The sequence below is a fragment of the Castor canadensis genome, chromosome 3, assembly GCF_047511655.1.
Source record: "Castor canadensis chromosome 3, mCasCan1.hap1v2, whole genome shotgun sequence".
Lineage (NCBI taxonomy): Eukaryota > Metazoa > Chordata > Mammalia > Rodentia > Castoridae > Castor > Castor canadensis.
The window spans coordinates 182,687,002-182,712,768 of record NC_133388.1 but is presented as its reverse complement, the minus strand read 5'-3'; the positions used below and the strand labels follow the sequence as shown (position 1 = coordinate 182,712,768).

Sequence of the window (25,767 nt, the reverse complement as noted above, 5' to 3'; positions counted from 1 at the left end):
CAGTCTCTGACTCATGACTTTTGAACCCAGCCCAACTACATTGCTACTCAAATTTCAAAAAAGTTTCTGAGTTATTTCTGGCAGGCTGATTTTCCCCCCTTAGTTTAAAAATATTCTAATAGCTCTCTCTTCTTATTCTTTGGATTTAATGTGATTTCCTTTTTGCACTTCCATTCCCCACTCATTTTAAAGAAAAACTGGGCTCCAGGGTTGGATACATAATATAATTTCATCGAGGAATTTTTGGCACAGTTGGCGCAACGTATGATATCTATTAAAAAGCTATTTGTTCAAATTTTGTCATAAAAACGTGAAAACATTTTATTCTATGTACAATAATGTACACAAATTTAAATAGGTCACCAAAGAGACCAGAAGTAATTAAAGAGGTATATTTACAGTAGCACATCACAGTAAACGGAAAACCATTCACAGATTCAACATTGGTACTGTTTTTGTGCTTGGTTACACACTGAAGTGAAGCATATTACTTCATTTTGGATGAACTGAATTTTAAACAAATACCTCAATGATTAGTAAATGCTATTTTAATCAGTCAGTGTCATCGTTAACAAGTTCTTCAGCTGCTGCACCAGTGTGCTGAATCCCTCCATTTCTTTCTGTTTGCACATCCTCATCACAATCTGTACTGTCATCATCATTCAATTCTCTGTCAGATTCAGCAGCATCTTCTCTTACAGCTTCTTCTAGATTTGGGTTTTCATTAGGTGCAATAAAGCCATTGTTGTTAGATACATTTGTGTTATCCTTGATGTCGTCTTCGATGTATACTTTCTGGTGGCACATTGGACAAGTATCTTGAATGTACAGCCATTTCCGAAGGCAAAGTGCATGGAAATAATGATGACACGGTGTAATGCGAGCAGATGTTGTAAACTCATGATAGCAGATTGCACATACATCATCTATTTCTTGCAAGCGGCTCCCTTTTATTTCAGGAAGTGAGTTGATTTTCTTAACAGCAGTTCTACGATTCATGAATGTCTTCCAGCCATTTTTTGCTTGTAAGTAGATGTTAAAATATGCATGTAGGCACATCATACAAGCCCGAATTTTACTTCCTGACTCAAACATCATAGTATAAGCCCCATTTCCAAACATTACTACTCCGAATATAAATTCAATAATATTGCCTGTTGAACGAACATAGTAGACATAATCATCAAGCTTTTCCCAGAGGACATTATAGTAGCCATCAATCATGAATAGTGTATAAACAGTGAGAGAAACAATTACTTTTAAGCAGAGTTCCACACAAAAGGCTGTAACTGCAAACAACCATGTATTTAGTGCATAGTGATGCCACAGAACATAACTGAGTAAAATAGGAAGAATGAACAGACAAGCAGAGACAAACAGCACAGGAAAATGTCTACGAAAAGATGACACATGGGAGGCACTGAGAGACATTAATACAGGGTCTGTCATCCCATGGATGAAATGCAGGACTGCAGTTAATAAAAGGCACATGTTTCTACTTAAGCGAATAAGCCTCTCTTCTGGTCTTAACCCACTTAAACCAGTCTGAAGGGCCAAAATAAAAAACAGAACAGGTGCTACAAAGCCAAGCCGCCTGTCATCTTCTTCGGTTGATCCAATGAAGGCTAATATTCCAAGGCCCAAATAATGGGCTATTGAGGAAATTACGGCACTCATGCCCAGTACAGTTAGTGTAGAATCACATCCACTAATTATTAGATTGCAAATGAGGTCCCAGAAATCATCCCAAGAAACAAAGAAGGACTCAGTTTCATTTGCCATCCTTAAAATGTACATTAACACTGTAGCCTGAGCTGTAATTCTTGTTAGCCAGAAGACTCGAAGTATATCTGGGAAACGAATCCTCTTCCATGTGTCCTCCATTAATAACTGTAATCCATAAATTCGATACATGTGCCTCACTAAAAGATAAACATATCGTGTGGAATAATAAAACCACTTAAGTTTCACTGCTAAGACAAGCACTGTATTTAATATCAGAATCAAGGAAGAGGTAAAAACTAAAGTCTTTCTGATATGTAATGGTAGCTCTGTGATTAAGCCTATTACAGGAACCAAGAGATCCAAAATAATTAATTGTGAATAGATGGAATGAATCTGGAGTAGTGTGATATATCCAATTCCAAATGTTAGCTGTAGAACAATGAGTGCCATCCACAGTGAAGGCCCTTTCCGAGGAAGCAGCTCAATTCCAAAAGCTGATGTGTTGTAGGCACCATAGAAGTCAATGTGCAAAGACACATAATAATTCACCAACACTGACGTTGCAGCTAATAGACAGGCTGAGCTGTACATGTAAAACTTGAAAAGTGACCGCTGTGACAAGATCAGAACAATACTGGATGCAAATATACCTAAAGGAAAACAAAAGTGAGAAAGGTCATTTGAATGAAGTATTTTTAAGCATGTTTTCACACTAATAGTTATGATTTTCTTCCTTTAATTGTGAATATTTTCGGTTATGAACATTAAAGCCTAAGACAACTTAGACTTAAAGGCCATTAAGGTTTTGTGAAGTCAGACTATATACAAGGCCAGACCAAATATGATTTTAAAAAATCTTACTCCTGATTTTCTGATTTTCAAAGTAATTCTGTTACACTGGACATTTAGGTACAAAATTACTAAATTATCTTCAGGACAAATTTGTAGTGATATGCACCTTTAAATAAGTTTAAAACTCAAAAGAAAAATGCCTTTATAATTTCATTAATAAAGAACTTAAAAAGTAATTCCATGAATAAAACAAACATTAAGAATGAAAAATAACCAAACAGAAAACATTTGTTCCTATTAAGTTTTAGAATATTATTTGAAACGTTCTTCAGAAAACCAAGTTAAGTTTTATACTTCCACCTAATTCCTCCAACTGTGAACTCAGGTCAGTTCTTATTTTCCTGCTCCTTAAATTACGGGGGTTCTCCAAGGGTCCAACTTCAGCTTTTTTCCTCTACATACTTTCCTTCAGATTTCAGAAATGTCCTCCAAGTTCCCAATTTTCCAACACATTACTGAATCCATTTCTTTGAACAGCTGATCCTTTTTATTCTTCAGATTTACAAAAGTAACATTCAGAAAACTAAGCCATGTTGAAAAGGTGGTAATACATTTCTGCCACTCCACACGTAACCGCTGCAAGTGTGGTGAGGATACGTATCCAGCCCCAGCTTGCTTTGTGCCTCTGCCCAAAACACTTACTTTTAAAATGAGATTACAACATTGCACATTACAACTGCAAAACCCAAAATTTATAAAGCCTATCTTGCCTTAAACCTGAACCAGCTTTTCCTGTGATTTCCAACTGCAGTTGAAGGTATCATTACTATTCTCTTAATGATGCACCACCCCCTCAAACTTTGCCAATCAGTTGCCAAATTCTACTAACACCTATTTCCCTTTTCTCAATGACACCAGCCAGTTGGTCTGTACCTAAAACCTCATCTTGTCTAAATCCTCTAAAAGTTGTCACCTTTCTTCATGCCTCTGGTCAAAATGTATTCTTCAGTGGCTCAAAATTCTATCAACTTAAACTACTGAAGGACCTGATTTGCTTTAGAGTGATATTCTTCCCAACACACACACACTAATATGCCAAGCTTTTTTCCCAAAACACATCACTTTCCTCTATCATAATTATATTTGTGCTTACAGTGCATTCCTTGTTAGTGATGGCCCCACAAACTTACCCCAATCCCTGACTAGTCAAATCTTACCCATTCTAGGGACTCATTTTCTTTGACAAGTTATTGTGCCTTCAGCACACACACAAAACTGAGTGAAATCACTACCTGATATTGCAATCTGTAGTTGTCACCTACGCTATTATAACAATGTGTTTCTGATAACCTGCAAGGATCCTACCCTGAACATCCATGGATCCCACCATATTGTATGCAAAGTGAATTCACTTAGTATTTATTGGAGAAATGTTTCTGTCACATCTGGATTATGTCTTTAAAGGCAATCAAAAAATACAGCCTGTTTGAAATGGTTAAACAACAATGAGAAACCATAGCTTGTGATACAGAATAAGGAACAAACTCCAAATTAAACATCTCCCTAGCCAACATACTTCAGCAAGTCATGGAAAAGGAGCTGTGCAGTGGAAGCATTTCACAGCCTGTTGCATGTAAAAGCAAGGGTTGGTTCCTTTAAGTGATAACTTTGACTGCAAGACTTTATATTTATCCTGTGCCAAAGTACCAGGTCAATTGTGAAAAGAGCAAAAAGGACACAATCAACTGGAAGATACATAAATCTTTGCACAAAAATTGCCTGCTTCCCCAAGCAAGTAAGCCATTAGAAGTCTCCCAAAGAGTGAGCATCAGGCCCTCTTTGACAGAAACAGATGTTTTGAGAATTAGAAGTTTTTTCCATGCAAAGTGACAAGGAATTAATTTAGCCTACTATAAGCCATATGGAATCTTACTTTCTCAGTATGGAAAAAGTTTTTTCTGACACAAAGCTTAACTGATCTTCCAGAGTGAGTCAAAAATCAAACCAAAGTAACTTTAGTTCCACTTTATGCTACTTAAAAGGGAAAAAGTTCAGCAGGCACTGTGAATGACATATATATATATATATATATATATATATATTTTTTTTTTTTTTGTCAATTTGGTGTTCACAAAGTGGCAAATTAATTTTCTCGGTAACGCTTCATAACCTTAGTTATAATTTTATAACTGGCCCTTTTTATTCTAGTAACGTTATTCCTCGAAACCTATTTTTACATACAAATAAAGGAATGACTTGGGTACTAGAAATACTTGTGAATAAAAAGTACCATTTTGCTTCTTGCAAATTTATCAAAGAGAGAAAGATAAAACAGAATAGGATAAATACTGAAATGAGACTATAACCTCCCAGTATGAATGTGTCCTAGCAGGTAACAACCTGATACTTTTTCCTGATTAAACTTGTATTCCCCACATATAATTGTGCTTCAAGAATAGCATAAACTTGTTTTCATTCCTACAAAAGTTTGTAGACAGATGGGACTCTTCAACTGTTCTTTTATACTCATGTCCCCATGGAATATGGGGAGAATCAGCTCTCGTTTTACAGAAAAAAAAAAAAAAAAAGCCAACTTCCCAAGTAATAAGTCATTCCTCTGACTTTACAAAGCATTAGTAATATCAAAGTATCCTTACATTTTTGCAACTTTAGACACGAAACTCTTTCTTGGTATTTACCCTATAGGTTTTAAGGAAATTAAACCAGGTATAATTTTTCTTATTCAGATTATAAATCACCTGCTTTATTAAAAAAAATACTGTGGAACACTGGGAAATAAAATTGAATGAAACTACAACTCAGGGAGTTCAGTCTAATTCTCCAGTGATTATAGAGTTTGACTAAAGTTCTCAAGAGGCAAGTATTGAAATCAGTTCACAAGGTTGGAAAGTTATATATGAACTCAATTCATTAGGATAGCTTCCAACTCAAGACCCTCCTGCTGCCTCAGCCTTGAGTGAGGAGATGACAAGTGTGTACCACCGATTAACTCTTTTATACATAAAGTCCCTGCAAGTCTTAATCTCTTCTGAAAACTTATGACTAAATATGAGAAGGAAGTAAGACATAACACAACTCTCCAGATCTCTTAGTACCTTTAAAACAATCTAAAGTGAGCTGTAGAAAAGCATTTCAAGACTTCATAGAACAAAGATGGAGGACACTGTAATAAATGTTATTACTACCATACTCCCAAGGGAGCACTAAGCAATGAAATTTAGGACATAGTAAATAAAGTATCTTGAAATGTTGGTAAATTGCTGGCATACTTAATAAAAAACTATATCATAAAGAAAAATTTTCTAAGCTGGGTGTGGTAGCACATGCCTATACAACACTGCAGAGACTAAGGCAGGAAAATCATGAGTCTGAAGCCAGCCTGGGCTACATAAGTGAGACACGGTCTGGAAGAAAAAAAAACAAAAAAAATCAACCCTGGCATTCTAGATATTTTACTCAATAAACTAAACTTTTTCTTTTAAGATTCTAACAATGTATTTTTATTAAAAGGATGTAAAAGATGGATTTTACAAAAGCCAAACCCTAAAGAGTTATTAAATGAAGAGTTAGTTTTTCTAGCCTGTCTTCATTATCTATAATGTGAAATATATGTTTGGTCCTCGTCCAGATTTGTTAACTTACAGCTCATAAAATCCTTTAAGTCCAGAACGACAAGACTCATGCATGCCAATGAGATGACTGACGGCTTGGGGGTGGGGGAAGGATGAGGAGGGGAAAGGGTGATTTCGTTGATTTTGTTAAGGAGTCGCCAATGATTTAATCAATTATGCAGCATAATGAAACATCCACAAACCCTCAAAAGGACTGAGTTCTGAGTGCCTCCAGAAAACTGAACACTGAGGATTCCTGGCCCCACACTCCTTCCCCTAACCCTGCCCTGCGAATGAATCTATTTTCTCACCTGTGTTCGTTCATCTGTGTCCTTGTAAAAGACCCTTTATAGCAAACGGGTAAGCCAATTTGCTTGTACTCCCCACATACAATTGTGCTTCAAGAACAGCATAAACTTGTTTGCATTCCTACCAAAGTTTATAGACAGATGGGACTCTTCAACTGTTCCTTTATACTCATGTCCCCATGGAATATGGGGAGAATCAGCTCTTGTTTTACAGAAAAAAATGCCAACTTCCCTGGAGTCTGTGAACCGTTCTAGCAAAGTAAGAGAATACAAAGAGGGGATTTTGGGAATCCCAGTTTAGAGCCTATGACTTAGAAGCTGTGAATGGCATCCGAAACGAGGGGCAGTCTTGTGGCACTGAGACCTCAGCCTCTAGGTAGATAGTGTCAGCACTGAACTGAATTAAAGGTTGTTGATGAAAGGAAATACACACATACATTTTGGTGACCAGAGGCTGACTACGTGAGAATAAGAAAAACTTTTTTTCTTTATTATTACATATCTTACTGGCACCAAAGAAATGAATTACTTTAAGTTTCTTGTACATTCTGATAAATTATTAAACATTCATGAATATAGGTACTTTTTTCCCTTTCTTGGAATGCTGCCTTTAAGAGGTTTTAAAGTTTAGTATCGTTTTATTTCCATTTTATACATTTAATTTTACATATTTCTAAAGAACATGCCCCTACTCTAAGGCTGAAAAAAGATATTCCGCATCTTTTTCTAAAAATTTAAAGTTCTGCATTTTACATTTAGGTATTCGTTTACTTACAGCTGACTTTACAGACCTGAGGTAGGGTTTCGCCATAATTTTTTCCAGTTAAGTGTTTCTCTCACTGTAATAGTGTTTTTGTTAAATTTCATTTTAACTGACATATAATATTTGTACTTATGGGGTACAATCACATGCAAGGATTAAATCAGAGTAGTTAGCATGTCCTTTTATTTTAATAATAATTACACCGTTTATCTTAAACTTGTATTTCTGATTACTTATTAAAAAGTGCATTTTATCAACCATTCAGGTTTCTTCTGTGAATTGCCACTTTACCTCCTGACACTTGCTATGGTTTGAATATGAAGTATCTCCCCTCAAAAGGTTCCTGGGTTGAAGGCTTGCTTGGTCCCCGCAAGTGGTGATAGCTAATGGGGATTGGACCATGAGGCTCTAACTTCATCAAGGGGTTAATTCATTGATGGATTCACAGCTGAATGAACCAGAAGGAGATGGGGCCTAGGTAGTGGAAGTAGGTCACTGGGGGCCTACCTTTGAAGGGTACAGCTTATCCCTGGACCCTTTCTGCTTCTTAGCTGCCATGAGGGGAGCAACTTTCTTTTGTGATGCCTCACCACGAGCCCACAAACTTCTGAAACAATGAGCCAAAGTAAAGCTTTCGTCCGTCCTGTAAACTGATTTTCTCAGGCATTTTGTCACAGTGACAAAAAGTGACTAACACTATCTATGGAATTGGTTTTCTTTTCCTTATTTAATTGCACACATTAAAAAAAATATTCTGAACACAAATTCTTTGGTCATAAGTAATGTGAATATCTTCTCCAGGTTTACAGCCAGTATTTCCACTTTTTTGATGATCTGGTTTTTAATCTTAATACCATTCAATTTATCAAGCTCTATTTGCTACATCTGCTTTTATGTATTTCTAAAGAATTTCTCCCCCGTTCTAAGGTTAAACAAAAAAAGATATTCCATATCTTCTTCTAAAAATTGAAAGTTCTGCCATTTCACATTTAGATATTAGTTCAATTAAAATTGGCTGTTCATACAGAAATGAGGCAGGTACCCAGTATAATTTTCCATATGAATAAGTAAAAGATCGCTAATAGTGTTTATTGACCCCAATGTATTTCAGTCCTATCTCCAAAACACCAAGTTTCTATTACATCACTGGCTTGTTTCTATGCTGTGTACTCTGTACTACTAGTTTGATTTGTCTATCCCAGTGGTTCTCAACCAGGATTGAATCCCTCTCCTACAGGGGACATTCAACAAAATCTTAAGACAATTCTTGTGTCACAACTGAGGTATGCATATATGTGCTGGGTAGAGGATGGGGATGCCGAGGGGGGGGGATCACACAATCCACAGGACAGTATCCCCCACCAACACAGAATTATCCTGTCCAAAATGTCAATAGAGCCACTGTTGAGAAACCCTGGTCTATCCCTTTGCCATTCATGATTACTTCTTCACTTTGTTTTCTTACTTCACAGGTTTTCTCAGATCTTTCCACAGCACCAAAAATAACCCTCATTCTTCTTGACAACTTTATTTACAGCTAGACTTAACACAATGAACAGAGTTTCATCTAATACACATTTAGATTAGGTATAACGTTCACTGTTTTGTTCTTTCCAAAAATGCTGTAATGAATATCCTTGCTTACAGTCTTATACAACTATAATCTTTAGGCCAAATCCCTAGAGCTGGAATTGTTTTTATTTTTGTTTTTCGCAGCAGTGGGGTTTGAACTCAGGGTCTCATGCTTACAAAGCAGGCGCTCTAACCACTTAAGCCACTCTGCCAGCCCTCCTAGAGCTGGAATTGTGAGTCAAAAGGAATATCGTAAATGTCAGTTGTTGGTGCCAAATGGTTTCATGAAGTTACAGTCCACAAAAATTTATACATTTGTCTATTCCAAATAGGCAAATACCTTTGCCAAAATACTTTTTGATCACACTCTCAACTCTTCACCAATCTAATAAGTAAAATTGTTTTGACTGCATTTCTTTAATTATAAATGAGACTAAGAACTTTTTCTTTTGCTTATTGACCATCTGCATTTTGGTTACTATGAACTGCTAGGTCCATTTTTCAACCAGAATATAAACTTTTTTATTGGTAAGAGTAAAAATCACACGGGGATTGTAATCATATATGATGCAAATATTTTCCTCTAAGTTTCTTTTTCTTTTTTTGGGTGGGACTGGGATTTGAACTCAGGGCTTTGCACTTGCAAAGCATGTGCCCTACCGCTTAAGCCATGCCTTCAGCCCTTCTTGCTCTGGTTATTTTAGAGACCAGGTCTGAACTATTTGCCCAAGCTGGTCTTGAACCATGATCCTCCTGATCTCAGGCTCCCAAGCAGCTAGGATTACAGGCATGTACCACTTTTGCTCAGCTCAGTTTGTCATTTCTAAGACTATTTAAAAGTTTTGCATAAAGTTTTTCACTTTTATGACTCAAATTTATCCGATTTCCCTTACAATTTCTGAGTTCTCTTTTATGTTTAGAAAACCCTTAGCCACCTCAATAAATCACCACCATATGAGTAATACTATTAAAACAAACCCTTCTGCTTGCATTTTCTGCCTTGGATTTCAATTTGCTAATTCAGCAACATGCTGTTCTGCATTGAGTTTCATGCAGTATTTAACACTTCCTTACAAACAGCTTTAGGTTCTTACACATTCTATATATTGTCATGTGATTTTTATTTTTTTGGAGGTACTGGGGTTTGAACTCAGGGCTTCATGCTTGCTAGGCAGGCAGTGTTATTGCTTGAGCCACTCTGCCAGTCCCTATTGTCATGTGATAATTTATTTGGATCTCCAAGATGAGATGCTTTACTTTCTGACCTGTGCAAATCTCAAATTAGTTTGCCACAAAATGAAAGTACAGTTGTACCATTTTTGTAGGCAGAGGCGAGTAAATACACCAAACACTACATATAAAATTGGTATGGCATGAAAAAGTCCACAACTATTTTAAAACAGCATAAAGGAGACACAGACCAATTAATTTCAACTACTCACTGGTATCTTTGACAACCCCCTCCCTATCCACCGCACTTTTCATTTAAGGTGAGTTTTAGCATGCAAATCAGGTTTTTCAGTCTTAGTCTTATAAAACAGGAAAAACTAACAATGGCACAATACTGTGAACTGTCAGATGACAGATTTGGAAAATACTTTTTAAAATTTCTCTCTGTAATGTCTGGACTAGGGAATATTCTGGGATAAAAATCTCCAAGTAAACATTTTGTTTATGATTTCAAAAGACTGAAATGTCTGCAACAAGTATGTTCTTAACTGAACCATTATTTTTTCAAAAAATTTGTTTGGTTGTACTGGGGTTTAGCATAGGGCCTTGCACTTGTTAGACAGGAGCTCTTCTTCTTAAGCCATGCCCCAGCCTTAAAACTTTTGAAAAACACTTTTCAAAATCACTAATAACTAACACATAAATCACCTGTCTGTTTTAACAGACTACATCCTGATATACTGTCCTCAGCCCTATAAGAGATGCCACCATTGTCCATCTTTATAAAAATACAGGAAGTCAAGACAGAGCAATTGTCAAATACAAAACTTCCGTAATTTATTGCAAAAATAATCACTATGAAGAACATGAGGAAGATCACAAATTACTTTGTTCAAGGTTCTTAAACTACAAATGACTTAATTAAGGAAAATACTCCTTTTCCTTAAAGTGCTCAACAGGTCCCCAAAGCGTTCTCAGAATCAGCAGTTATTATGCCATAAGGACATTTAAAGCAATGGTTACCTATTTCTGGAATGAACACGCAGACTCCTCTCAAACACAGCCTCATTTTGCCACAAATAATGGTGGAGTATACTTTTAAAGAGGAAAATAAGAATGGCAGAGATTAACTAGCTGGTGGATTTCTGAAAAGTCTTGTGCTAAAAAAGAAAACCATCATGTCTACACTTTTCAGTTTTAAGATCAGCATTTGATCGTTACTACACCATTCTGTATCTGTATTTCAACATACTGACCAGGAAAGTAAACCATACTTGATGTCAAAAGATTTTTAAGCTGGAGCTCTAGCAACCACTTACTAAGCTGTGTGCCAAGAGCAAAACATTTAACCTCTGCAACCCTCGGTTTCCTCATTGGTAAAATGAGAACATCACCACCCACCTGAGGGATGTCTGAAGGTTAGACAGTACTAGTGGAAATGCTCTTCAAAAGTAAATTAACAGCTGGTGGAGTGGCTCAAGTGGTGGAGTGCCTGCCTACCAAGCGTGAGGCCCTGAGTGCAAACCCCAGTACGGCCAAAATATATAAGTAAAGTAACAGACAGATGTAAAATACTACCATTTGTTTCTAAGAACAAGATTCTGTTTTTATCCTTTTTGTAGGACTAGAACAGCAGATGGCTTGTAATTCAGAAAGGCCTGGTAAGGATCTATCAGCTTGCCCTCAGCTATAACTTTAGTGGGCAAAAGCCCACTAAAGGCTAATCACAAGAACTACCTCATCAACAAAATTTGCCAAGCTGCAATTACTGAAAAAAAATTATTTTAACACCCATGCTTCTCACTCTGGTGATGTAAGTGAAGACTGAAACGTGGAGTGAAATACAAAATGCTTTTAACACTCCATCCATATGCAACAAAGACTAGCATTTCACAAGTCTCTTCTGCAAATGTCTCATCGCTTTCTAGGGAAGTTTTCATCATCATTTTCAATACCTTCTCCCTTACTCATGGAAAATTTTAGGACTCGTTATAAGTATAGCCTGCTTCTTGAGGGCTTGTGATAATGGTTTCAAGGTCTGACATTCAAAATCCTGTCTCCTTTGCATGGACGTCATTTTCCGCAAACACTTCACGAACTGTGGATTCGCAGATGCGGTGGGAGTGACAACATACAAGAGCTCCGCATTTTGAGCAGGGGGAAACTGAGGCGCATGCCTTGGCACAAGTCCAAGGCCACAAACGGCAAGACCGAGACAGGCAAGGTGTGTTTTTCCAAGGCTTGGCTGTCGCAGTCATTCCCCCAAGAGTCTAGCAGGCAGAGCCGCAAGCTCGAAGATGCTTTATCCTCCCCCCGCGCAGGTGCCACTCCGAACTGGGGGCTGACTCGCTGGAGAACTGCCGTCAATCCTGACACAAGGTTCATTTCCTCCCTCCCCCCGCCCAAAACGCCCCTTTGGGGACTCAAACTGCGGCTGCCAAACACACGCGTGACCCACGGTGCGCGCGCCTTCCGCGGGGAGGGGTGGGGAGGGAGGGTTGGCACGTCTCGGTCCGCAGGCTACCCCGTCGCCTTACCGAGGAGCCGGAGGAAGATCTGAAGCACGATGCAGAACCGGCTTTGGCTGGAATCGTAGTAGGAGTTGAAGATGGCGTCGATGATGTAGAGGCAGGGCACCCGGAGCGCCACCTCGAGCGCCGTCCAGACCTGCTGATGGGCCATCCGCACCTGCTGCTGCGGGGGCCCCACTGCCGCCATGAGCCGCTGCCACACCGGGGCTGGGCGGGCCGGGCAGGGCCGCGCGGGGCAGGGCCCGGGACCGCGGCCGGGGCGGGGGCTAAGGCGGGCGACTCCGCCCCGCCCTCCCTCCTCTCTCTCTCACGACCCGCCCCGCCGCCCGCTCGCGTCTCTCGACCTGGAGCAGGCGGCGGAGGCGGCGGCTGAGGCAGCGGCGGCGGCGGCGGCTCCCCCCCGGGGAGGTCTCTGGGTGTCGGTGTTTCCGGCTGGCTATGGTTTGGCTCCTCCTTCCTCCACCGCCTCCCCCGCCCGCGGAGCCACCATCTTGACCCCGCCTGCCTCTGCCCTTGCTGCTGTTGCGAAGCCCGGAGGCTGTTCCCGCGGTCACGCGAGAACGCGGAGCCCGCGCCGCGCCGCCGCTTGCGTCATAATCCGGCGCTCCCACGCCGTCATCGCGCACGGCGCATGAGGCGTTGCCATGGTTTCCGCAGCTTTCGCGGCCCTTGCCGCCTTGGCGCCACCCCGTGGCGCACGCGTTCTTGGGCAGCCGTGTACTCTGGGCTCAGGTGTTTCCCCACGGGCGTTGGCGTCGACCTAGTGAGGGACGTCGTGCTTACGCGAGGGGAAATTATTAGTTTTATTAGAGCCCAGCGAGGGTGCCCTATAAACATGCTTCGTGCTGCTTGAGAGGAAACAGGCCAAAGGACGTTGCCCCAGGTTTACCCCACCCCACCCGGAGGACGGCGGACAGGTGGCAGAAAATCCAGGGAAGGTACCCGCCAGGCCACCTCCGGGTGTCCCGGTGAGGACATCGTTGCTGGCAAATATGGGGCGGCTGCTGGACGTGGCATGCTGAGAAAAACTTCCCTCTGATCTCTGCACTTCTCCCTTCCTGCCTCCTACCCCCACCCAGATGCAGAGTGGAGCGCTTTCATCTCCACCTTCTAGTAAAGGCTAGGGCGACTGACCCAAGGGCAGGAGCCCAGGCCCGTCTTTGATTTCTCCAAGTCTTTGAGGTAAGCACACCTGGACAATCCCCCTTCAGGGCAGATGAGGTCATTCTTTGCTGGTACTTTCTTGCCTATCCGTGTAATTGATATGGTCTAGCTGCCTATATTCTGGCCCTTCACAGTACCTGAGAGTGTAAGTTAGGTCAGAGGCTGCACTATAGACCCAGGTATTTTAGATTAAGGTGGATAAACTAGGGAGCAAAAACACTAGGCTGCCTCGAGCTCCTAGCTCAAAGTACATTTTGCAATCTAGTTTATATCAAGGCTCCATGTAGGTGATTAGGAGACTTGTTAGTCAAATTATCAAACTCCTACACAGCCCTATGTCTAGGTGGGGCATGTGTAGTATTGGGTGTAGTACATCATGTGTAGTAGAAAGATTGAACCCCCACCCACAGTCCTTACTGCAGTCTCATGTTCTTAACTTTCTGGCATTTCCGCCCTTCCACTGCTCACTGTATGCTAGGTGCTGTGCCCAGGGTATACCTTTTATTGAAGTCTTTGCATGGGCCTGTTATGCTAAGTATTGCTATCTCTGTTTTACACAGGAGGAAATGGGGGTTTAGACAAATTGCATGATCACAAAGGTAAAGTAGAAGTGGCTAGTACGTCCAAAACAGTAAGAGTAAAAACCAGGATTTCAATCCAAGGCTACCTAAAACTCCAAACTCTGGCATGTTTGATCTTTTCATCTACAGCCAGTTCTGCAACCATATCGTATCTATTCTGTCCTCATAGTCTCTTGTACCAGCTCCTTTCTGTTGTCATTGACACCATGCTAGCTCAAGATCCTACAGTCGTTTGCCTGGTTTATTCCAGTATTTTCATTGTGATTGCCACCGTTTCAAATCCAGTCTGTTTAATACTGCCAGGTAAATTTTCCTAAGCTGCATAACTGGGGAATAACCTTGTGGTTATGACAAAATTCCCAAAGGAAAGCAGATTTAGTGAGAGAATTAGGAAGTCTTGTATAGAGAACCTCAGAGAGGTAAATTAGCTACTTGACCTGTCTCTTATTTGGCCCTGAATGCAATTTAAAGCCAAAAGAATGAAGCCATTATGGAGAAAAGGTTCCAGAAGGACGAATCTAGAACAAGAGTGTGGTAAATGAGACAGGAGGTGAGTACAATTATTATCATGCAAAATGAAGAATAAAATAGTTCATGGGCTTTCCTCTAAATTTTAGTCTTAAAAAGTTAAATGTACTACATACTAAATAAAACTTTTCAAAATGAGCAAATGCTTCAGTTCTTACTTACCAGTGTTTTAACTGTTTCTAATCTTAATTTGTTCACAAATATTATCAGTTTCCCTGCACTTGCTTTGGTAATAAATAATGATACAGAGAAGATTAGCATGGCCCAGGGCAATGATGACATGCAAATTTATGAAGCCTTCCATCGGAAAAAAACAACAAAACACAGTCTCTAACTCAGACTAAATTCCATATTGGCCAAGAACTTTCAGGTGGTTATGATCATTCTTCTGTTACTCACATAGAACTTCAAAGCAAGTGTCTTCAAACTGTTGGTCTTGTTTTCCTAATCTATAAAATGAAGGTTTCACTGAGAACTAAGCTATGATAAGTACTTAAAAAGAGTACCTTAAAACCAAATTTATATTAATGAGGTAATTTATAAAATGCTTAGGAGGTTTTAAGATAAAAGACAGATTTTCGAAGAAATAGCCGCAGTTCACTGAATCTAATCTTTGCTTTTCTTTTTTTACATCAACTGAATGTTATACAGCTCCACTGTACAGTTTATCTAAAGTCTATTAAGAACAGTGTGTGTGTATTCACACCAACATACAAATCCTATGCATAGAATACCTGTGTTCAAAGGTAATCATCCGGAGCCAGGCATGGTGGTGGAGGCTGCGATTCCACCTGTGATTCCAGCTGCAAGGGAGGCAGGGCTTAGAAGGTTGAGGTGCAAGGCCAGCTGGAGAAAAGTCTGAGAGACCCTGTCTCAGAAGCAAGCTGGGTGTAACATGCATGTCTATAATCCCAACTACACAGAGACAGAGGTAGGAGGATCAAAGTCCGAGGCTGGAGCCAAGCAAAAGTACAAGACCCTACCTGAAAAATAATCTAAATCTAAAATGGTTGGAGGGCATGGCTCAAGAGGCAGAGCACTTACCTGGCAAGCATGAGGCCCTGAGTTCAAACCCCAGTACCACCAAAAAAATCTTGTTCATTTGGCTTTAATGATTAAAAAAGCCTTTTAATAGCTTTCCAAACTTTTAGAATATAGGATGTGTAAAACCTATATTGAATTTTCTGTGGGCATTCATCAGCCAAGTCATTGTTTTCAAGGAGCAAAAATTGATTTGGAACTATCTTAAGTAAAACAAATTTACTGGAAGGTTACTTCTATTTTTCCTCAAGATTTTGGTTCCCAGGCAAAACCATCCAGTTGTTAACCTTATTGAAGTATCTATCAACAGTTAGCTTCCTTACTGGTAGAGAGCAATGGGGAATGAGCACTTGGAGCCATCCCCGACCCCTCTACACACACACACACACACACACACACACACACACACACACACACACATCCAACTGTGCGTCATATATTTCCTTCAAAAGGACAGTGCAGATGCTGGTAAGAAGAGTAGGGACTGAAAACCAAAATATAATTCCCACCTTGGGAATTACTTTCAAAATAGTCTCTGACAGTAAATTATTTTATGGTTTATCTTTTAAAGTAAAACAGATGCTATGCCCATCCAAATTCAACTATTTGAATTTTCTGGTTTTGTAAATGCCAAACAGGAAGTCTTGTTAACAAAGACAACAACAGGGATTATAATGGTACTTGGAGTAAATGCTGAGTACCTATCGACTGACTTTGGCTATTCATTCAACAAACATTTACTGAGTACTTTCTATGTACTTTGCAATGTGCCAGCCCACCTCTGTCTCTTGCAAGTATTCTAAGCGAAACACTTCCCTGTATAATTATCAGTATGTTCATTTGAGAAAAAAATCTCAAATTGTCAGAAAAGATACAAAATGCGCTATATCCATCATCTAATCTGTCAGACTTGCCCCAGGATACAGAACCAGTGAATAGTAGTGGCAGAGCTGTTTGTAGCTCCTATTTTCTCATTGCAAAGTACAAAAGCTGATCTTCCACAACTAATTTTTTTTAGAAAGAATTCTCATTGTAGCCTCTATATTATTATACACAACACTTTCGATGGCTCATCTATGGCGCAGAAGTAGTGTAAAGTTATTATTAGCTAGGATTGTTATGTGAGGTAATAATTAAGTGGGGCTTAGTGCATATTAGAATGTAAATGAATAATAAATTCGAATTTTAGCCTAGGTCTGTGGTCAAGCATAATCTGAGGACTGAGATACTGCTGAGAGGAAGAATAGCGGTAACACTTACTTAAAAACATCTGTCCGGGCAGGCAGCCCAGAGAAGATGATATATAGTCATGCATCACTTAATGACAGGATTTATTCTGAGAAGTGTGTTGTAGGTGATTTCATGGTTGCACAAACATCACAGAGTTTACCTACACAAACCGATGGATGCGATGTCAGGAGGTGTAAGATCTTACGGTCTGTGGCCATACATTTGGTCCACTGCTGACTAAAATGTTGTCTTGCAGCACAGCACGTGATTAGTATCTCACTGACGGATGGGAAACAGGACCCTTCACCCTAGATGATGTCCTGTACTCATGCTTCTGATAATCACTTTTCATTTCACACCTACACCCAACTGAGTAGGATAAAAGCTTTAAGGTAGATAATTCAATATTGTTAAGACTTAAACCTACAGAGGCAATGTAATCCCAATTTAAAAATCTCAGGTTCATTTTTCCTAAGCTGGGCAAGCTGACTTTAAAATTCATAAGAAAATGAAAAGGTCAATAATAGCTAAAACATTCTTAAAGTACAAAGTTGAAGGATTTTTTTTTTACTCAGGTATCAAAATGTATGCTAAAACTACAGTAATAAAGATATGATGATATTGGTGCATGGTTAGAAAAAAAAACTGGCCAATGGAACAGAATAGAAAAATCTAGAAAAAAATATAGATAAGGTCACCTGATTCATGATATGTGACTGACGCTGTGGTACAGTGGGAAAAGGATTTTTTATATTTGACAATACAATGGGACTCTGAGTAGTGCTTAAGGAAGGACAGTATATCACTTAACGGAGGAACACTTGCCATTCTCCCCAAGTTTAGGAGCACAGCAGGGTTGCTCGGTATCACTACTGCTATTAACACTGTGTTACAGGTGGGTGAGGGAGGAAGACAAGTTTACATGCTTCCCTTTCTACCAAGACTTGTCTGTTTTTCTTGAATCAATGTCCCTTAGATTATTGCAAGTCTTCAGTTACTTTCTAGAATTCTTAAAACGCTTTTGACACTTTCTGACGGTGTTCCCATTGCTTTTATAGAGATCTTACTACCATTTTCAAAGTCATGCCACTTTACTCTTGATGTTGGGTTAGGAAAGTATCAAGAGAACTCTAGTGGATGCCTCTGGGGTAAAACACTCTCTGCATTCGTAGTCTAACAGTACTCCTACTTTCTCCCATGGTCACATTCAATTATGGGCTCTTTTTGCCTGCTGGTCTCTTGGCACTAGGAACCTGGTGACAGGGACACCTCAGCAGGTTACAATTTAAAAGGTCTATTGTTGTGCCTCTTGATAAAAGAGTCCCACTGATGGGAAGCAGGAGCTGTAGACTCACAAAATTGTGGAGAGAAGCAGAAATTCCCTACATGTATTACCATGAGTAGGAGTAAGTGAATGTGTTAATTTCCTGTTGCTCCTATGACAAATTACTACAAACTTAGTGGTTTCAAATAACACAAATTTATTCTTACAGTTCTGGAAGTCAGAAGTCTTAACAGCTCCATTTCTTCTGGAGGATTCAGGGAAAAGTCTACTTCCTTGCCTTTTTCCGTTTCTAGAGGTCACGTGTGTTCCTAAGCTCTTTACATGACACCAACCTCCTGCCTAAGTGAACCTGCCTCTCATATAAGAAACTGTGTGATCATCAGGCCCATCTGCCTGTCTGGAGCCCATTAACTTAATCTTATCTGCAAAGTCTCATTTACCATGTAAGACAACATATTCATAGGCTCCAGCTGTTAGAATGTGGATATACTTGAGAGCCGTAACTCAGTCTATGGACGTAGAAACTCAGTTTCTACCTTTTCATTCCCAAATGCATATTCTGTCTGTCTGGCACAATACAGAGGGTATTGATTTAGAGTGCGCACTGCATCCTGATGGGCAGCATTCTGTTTTCTCAGGTTGTCCCCTTCCTTTGGCTTCAACTTCATCTTCAAAAGGTTTTTTTACATTAGTCTATCATGCCAGCACACAGAATGAGGGGAAGAGATGAAGTGCTGGGGTATTATGTTACCTTTGAGTTTTTAAATTACATGAAGCTTAAAAATAACTACTAAAAAAATAGAAAGTAGGGAAGTCGATCTACCCATCTGTATCTATTTACCTACCTAATCTGCTACTGCTGTATGTGCGTGTATGCATGTGTGTGTGAGAAAGACCTCAAAATTGTTTAGCCTCATTCACTCAACATTTAGCTGTTTACCTTTGATTCAGCCTTGACCTTTAAAAAGCCAGAGATTATAATACCTATTTCTCTGTGAAATTGTATATTATCAATGCTGAAATAACATTGCAGATTATCATGTCTAACCAGAATAAATGTCACTGCATTGTTAATATCTGTAAGTAAGCATTCTAAACATCTGTAACAAGAATTTCTTACATGCTTTATGTTGACATTTGGTATCAACCAAAGTACACGTGTACATCACTGGAGTGAATTTCTTCAGTGATTGTGAAAGCTAGCAAATTTATACACAAAGCAATTATAAACTTCTAAATAGTATAAAAACTGGACGAAATATATGAAAAAATGACTATCAAGGAACTGGTTGTAACACTGATCCATGAAAGATGGAAAGCAAACAAATGAGTCATGTAATTTCCAACCAACTACTACCTGGCTATGGCTTGGGGGAGGAGAATCCAAGTTGCACTAACTGGGATCCCAAGAAGCAAGAGTTCATGGGGTAGAATATTAGGAGAGAGAAGTGAGGTGAAAGACAGAGCCAATAAATTGAATTTATAAATTTTGTCACACTTTATTTAAGACCCTTCAATGATAACCCATTGCTGTTTGGATAATTTTTTTTTTTTTTGGCAGTACTGAGGTTTGAACTTAGGGCTTTACACTTGCAAGGTAGATTCTCTACCACTTAAGCCATGCCCCCATCCCTTTCTGTTCGGGTTGTTTTAGACATAGGCTTTCACTTTTTGCCCAGGCCAGCCTGAACCTCCATCCTTTTTTAAGCTTCCCGCTGTCACTGGGATGACAGGCTTGTACCACCACATATGATTTTTTTCTGTTGAGATGGGGGGTCTCACGAACTTTTTTTTGCACAGGCTGCCCTGGAACCACAATCCTCCTGATCTCAGTCTCCCAAGTAGCTAGGATTACAAGTGTGAGCTGCCAGCACCCAGCTTTGGATAATATTAACATAGCCTGCACTGTCCCCTGCATGGTCTGAACACCACTCAGCCCTGCCACCTAACATTCCTTCCCCCTTACTTTCCTCTCCATCCACTCAAGCTTTCATTTTAGCCCCTCAAACTCTTCCACAGGGCACTTGTACACATTGTCCTTGCTCCCTGAAATGCTGTGCCATTTTGGCCACTCATTAATTCCTACTCACTCTTCAGCTCATAGCTCAGTCATCGTGTTTTGGGGGAACCTTTTCTGATCTTTGTCACCAGGTCAGCTTTCGTCATATGTTCCTGTTTTACCCAGAACCTCTCCTCCAAGCATTTACTAGACTGTGAGCTGTTAACATGAAGTGTTATATGGAGTGGGTGTGTGATTGACTATATGTTTAATGTCTACTCCCTTCACTGGAGTATAAAGGCTATAGAGGCTGGAATTGAACATGGTTTTGTTCATGACTTTATTCCCAGTGATGTCCAGCATATTCTTGGGGCTCAGAAACACTTGTGGAAGGGTGAGAAGAGAGGGAAGGGAAAATAGAATAGATAGAACTTGGAGTCACAAAGAAAGTAGTTCAAGGCTCAGTAAGTTTTTATTTCCACAGCATCTCCACCGCATTAACAGCAGAAATAACTGAAAAGGAATTTTGATTTCAAAATACCCTGTTTTGGGTGTAAGCATTCCCACACTGCTGTTATTACCTCTATCATATATATCTTACTGATTTGGTTAGCCCACTATTCAGAATATCAGGTAGAAATGTTTCTTACCTATAAGAAAAAAAATAGTGACTTAATCAGATTTGGTGGGAAAGAGGGTGCAGATTTTGTTTTCCATAGGTGAAGAAGTTCAGAGATAGACTTTTCAGAGCTGCTGGTACAGGATATCCTCTAGAAATCAGAGTCCTATAATCCTGTTCTACCAGTCTTAGCATGCTTGGAGAGATGGCAAGTGAAAAGGGACAACTTGGTTGGTGTGGAGAAGGGGTGAGAGGAGGGACACAAGACCCAAGGAGTGTTGCAATGAAGGAGAAATAGTTTAGTGTGTAGAAGAGGCTAAGGAGTCCTCACTTCCTGTGTCTTTGCCTGGTTTACTTCTATTCAAAGTTAAAATTTAGTCCTCCTTGCTTTCCTGCAGATAGCTTTTCCAAATTTTCTTGTTTTTATTTTCAAAATTAAATTTACTTCTAATACACAAAAAAACATAAATATTGAACTATGTGATGTTTTGATAAATGTATGAATTGCATAATGTTTAAATCAGGTTAAACATACCCATCTCCTCAAATATTTACCATTTCCTAATGGTGAAAACATTCAAAATCCTTTCTTCTAGGTTTTTGGGGTATCTATCATTACCCTACTGTGCAATAACACACCTGAACTTATTTCTCAAATCTATTATTTCGTACCCATTAACTCACCTTTTCCCAACCCTCCCCTCCTACTCTCCTCATCCCCGGGTAAATACCAGTTCTCTGTCTTCTATGAGGTCAACGCTTTTAGGTTCCACATAGAAGTGAGAGCATGTTGTACTTGTCTTTTGTGTCCAGCTAACCTCATTTACCATAATCTCCAATTCCGTCCTTACTGTTACAAAGGACAAGATTTCATTTTTTGGTGGCGGAATACTATTCTGTTGTACCTCATGTCTTTAATTATCAGTTGACGTAGACTACTTCCACTGCTTGAGTATTGTGAGCAGTGCTGCATGAATATGGGCATGTGTCTCTTTAACACACTGACATTCTATTTCACGTAAACAGTATATGTAGAGATCCTGACAGCCAAACTGTAAATGGTGGTGCATTGTATATAAAGACTGACATTGAATAAAGTATTCACTATATGCCAGTTATCATGATAACAGCTTAACATGTTATTTTAACCTAATAACTACCCTACAGGATATGTGCAGTGTACAACTAAATCTGGAGAGACTCATGACTTGTCTTGGGTCACACAGAAGATAGAGGAGCCAGACGTAGAAGATAGAGGAGCCAGGAGTTGAAGAGAACTTAAATTCTATGTAGGCAGAGCTCCCATCAGTCTTTCACCACTGCACTCTTGGAGGGATATATGTATATTCTTAACATTGATATATTAATATCTATCCACCAGCCATTCCTTAACACTGTCCACAGCTTAAGGCAAAAAAGCAACTCCTCAGTGCCCAAATGTTGCTCTCTGATCCATCTACCCATGCTGTCATCTTTATTTAGCATTTTAGTTTCAGTAGAGCAAGCTGTGGGCAGACAAATGAAATGAAACCCAGCATGTAGAAGAGGGAATGACTAAGATAAATACAGGAAGGCCATTTTGAGATTGAACTAGAAACAGGTCGCTTTCTGTAGTGGGATCACGACAGCTAACATTTCCCAGGGAGCTTTTTGCACATCATTCACTCGCTCTAGAGACTTGTGCTTTTTAATCCTCATAACAATCCCCATCTTCAGCACATACGTCACCTCCCCCTCTGTTCCAAACTAATGACGACGGCTTATTTTCTGAGTGCTGAAACTTTGGGCCACCCACCCATCAAAATTTTACCAGTTTTCAAGAGCCAACTCAAATACTGCTTCTGTGAAGACTTCACATTCAATTCTCAGAACTCTTCTTTCCGATTTTGCACTGCTACAGCAGGCTATCATTTGTATGGCACTGAAGGTATTCCAGGTCACTGAGTACTTGTTATTTCTCCTGCTGAGCTCCTTGGGGACAGGAACCTTATGTAATGGATCCTTGTATTTCCTATGGCTGTTATATATAGAGGGCATTTAATATTTGCTGCCTAACATGAATAGCACCAACCCTGTCCTTATTGCTACTGTTGCAAGAGCAACACTACTAGCAGCCCTACACAACTCCTGCCAGCCAAATGTCAGATACAATTAGAACCTTTTCTACATTTCCTTCAACAAGAAAATAAGCCCAGATGGCTTCAAGATGAACCAAAACAAAGCTTAAGTGTTTCTCAACTAGTAGTCATCCTAATGGCAAACTCTAGTGAATAGCAGACTGCCATAAAATAAGGTGAGGCTTGAAAACTCTCCAAAATAGCTCATAACTTCCCATAGTTTCTTTTTGGAGGGGGCTGAGAGTGCTGGGCATTGAGCCTAGGCAAGCACTCTACCATTGAGCTGTACCACAAGCTCTACTATAGCTTACGTTGTCCCTGACATTGTTGTCCAGGCAAGGAAGATGAAGTTTGAGGCTTATAAAATTCTAAGAGTTTAACCAGAACTTTCAAAACAGTAATTGACAGCTGTCACGCGAACGTAAGGATAGGAATTTAAATTCCCCATGATTCAGAGCAGTGAATTTCAACCCTGCTACCATGATAAACCTAATATATAAGGCACCTCCCCCAAACGTTTAGGAATGCTAGAGGAATAGAGTTAATTATACTACTTGATCACGCCCCTCCATAATTTAGTCAGTCATAATAACGCAGCATCATGTTAATGTTCAATTTGGATTCCAATGCTTGGTCCAACTGATTTTATTCTCCCAACTCCACCAACCTCCCTCTGCCATCACCCTAGTCCAAACAACCATCATTTCATGTTTGAACATCGCAGAAGCTTCTCACTGATCTCCCTGTTCTTGCTCATATCAATTTCCAAATTACAGCTGGACTGAAATGGGGAACAAAACTATCTTTCTAAAATAACCAATGCCTGTGTACACTTTTACTAGGTAACAGCTGTGTGAGATGCTTAAAGTAAAACCCTACTTTGGAAACAAAGACGTCGAAGACCAAATGAATATTGAAACCATGTACCCAAAGTCAAAACTGAGGTCAAAATTCAGAATTCATTGCAACTAATACACACTAATAAAAAAGAAAATTCAGAATTCATGATTGTGCAGATGAGCCTCAGTTTAATAAGCCATGCTCTTTCCCCTAGAAAGGCAACACTTTCTCAGGAGAATCAATGGAAGACAAATGAAATTATATTTGTATTGGTCTAAAGCCTGCTTTCAGACCACAAAATATCAAAAACTTATCATCAGGAGACAAAAAGGGTTAAGAACCCATCCTGAGCTGAAGCATTAAGGGCCACTCACATGGATCCCTTGTGTCACTGGATCCACCTCCTCTAGCCAACTAGAGGACAAGGACGGCATTCCAGATCCAGGACTATGTGATCCACATGGGGAGCATAAGATTTCACCGGTTGGATGTGCAGGATTTGTGTCTTCCAGAGTTTCCCATGCATCTGCTGAAGAAGATCAGTAATTCGAGTTTCTGCAGATTCAGCCCACCTTTGCCACTCTAGCTTGGTGGATGGTGACAGCATTTTTCTCTTAGAGTCCCTGGTCGTTCCATTTTCCAATTTGTTGGTGATAACTTGCTGAGGATGTGGACAATGTTCTTCCTCCGTTTTGGTGCTTCCAGAAGGCCAAAGGCTCTTCCCAGGGAAAGATTCCACATTTTGGTGGATATGCAAAATGCCCCCAGTATCTTGTCGAAGCACTTGGCAGGCAATGGGCCAGCCTTCTTCAGAGCTGGGAATCAGTCCCAGGTTCACCCTATCTGCAATGTTTGAGAGCTTCAGTTTCCTGGTATCCCCGAAGTGTATTTGGCACCGATCTGCTACTCCATTGATCTCCAGGTTATTTCTCAGAGCAACTGCAGCATGCGGGTTCCACTCACAGGCATGGACAAAGGCGGCACCAGCATGAACTAGGAAGGGCAATGTAAAATAACCAATCCCTGCATAGAGATCCACCAGCACTTCTCCAGCACAGGACAGCGATGCCACTCGCAGCTTCTCTGTGATGTTTCCAAAGGAGAACATGCACTGGGTCACATCAAACTTATATCGGATGCCATTATCCACATGCTCTACCCAGCCATGGTCGCCCAGCAGCACAGTCACTGCTGGAGTTCGAATGCCATCAGGTAACACCCGTCCTCGTTTTGCCAAACGCTGGACGCCAAGGACCGATGCAACGGTCTCCCACAGTTCTGGTTCCAGACTTTTCCATTGCTTGGCTTGGAAACAGTCTTCACTGAGCAGCAGGAGGTCTCCATGCCGTTGCCAAGATCGGGGCAAATCGGCCTCCAATTCAGCCGACCACGTCACTCCCCGACCCTCTATCCAGCTCCTCACCTCAAAGCAGAGTCTTTGAGCAGGTGAACAAACCAGGGCCTTCTTTGAAGAAACGGGATGCAGGAGCCGCGTCAGCACGCAGGTACTGCCCGGGGCCACGTGGTTCCTCAGCTCCTGTAGGTGCCGCTCCGGGAGCGTCTGTCCCAGCACCGGCAGCGCCACGGTGCCATCCGGCATCTTTCCCACGCGGTGCCGGCTATCCAAGAGTTTCTGCTTCTCGAGATATTCCCTGTATCGCTGGGTAAACCGAGGGTCAGTCACCACGGCGTAAACAGCCACAGACTCCCCACCTTCTCTCTCCATGATGCTAGCACCCCCATTCTTTCAGATTCCGCCGGGGAGGCTCTCTTCCGGTTGGGTTTCCCTCACTCTGTAAGCCCACCGCCACACTTGGAAGAAAGAAGCGCAGGGCGCCATGCCGAGAACGGAAGTGACGTTAAATGAGCA

The 25,767-nt window shown here is 40.5% G+C and overlaps 2 protein-coding genes across 2 annotated transcripts; both read right to left on the bottom strand.

The window, feature by feature from the left end:
- Positions 1–295: 295 nt before the first annotated feature.
- Positions 296–13,025, bottom strand: Rnf139 (ring finger protein 139). The gene is made up of 2 exons (XM_020166395.2): positions 12,500–13,025; positions 296–2,375 (listed from the first exon to the last, which is right to left on the bottom strand). The coding sequence occupies exons 1-2, from the start codon at positions 12,678–12,680 to the stop codon at positions 553–555; spliced, it is 2,004 nt and encodes a 667-aa protein (XP_020021984.1). The 5' UTR covers positions 12,681–13,025; the 3' UTR covers positions 296–552.
- On the bottom strand, positions 2,235–25,767 carry Trmt12 (tRNA methyltransferase 12 homolog). The gene is made up of 2 exons (XM_020166388.2): positions 24,272–25,767; positions 2,235–2,375 (listed from the first exon to the last, which is right to left on the bottom strand). Exon 1 carries the CDS (start codon positions 25,621–25,623, stop codon positions 24,304–24,306), a length of 1,320 nt encoding a protein of 439 aa, XP_020021977.2. The 5' UTR covers positions 25,624–25,767; the 3' UTR covers positions 2,235–2,375; positions 24,272–24,303.

Excerpts from the sequence above, each read along its gene's own strand:
- Rnf139 (XM_020166395.2), bottom strand. The coding sequence starts at position 12,680 with ATGGCGGCAGTGGGGCCCCCGCAGCAGCAGGTGCGGATGGCCCATCAG. Across the intron at positions 2,376-12,499 it reads GATCTTCCTCCGGCTCCTCG|GTATATTTGCATCCAGTATT; the intron begins GTAAGGCGACGG and ends GTTTTCCTTTAG.
- Trmt12 (XM_020166388.2), bottom strand. The coding sequence starts at position 25,623 with ATGGAGAGAGAAGGTGGGGAGTCTGTGGCTGTTTACGCCGTGGTGACT.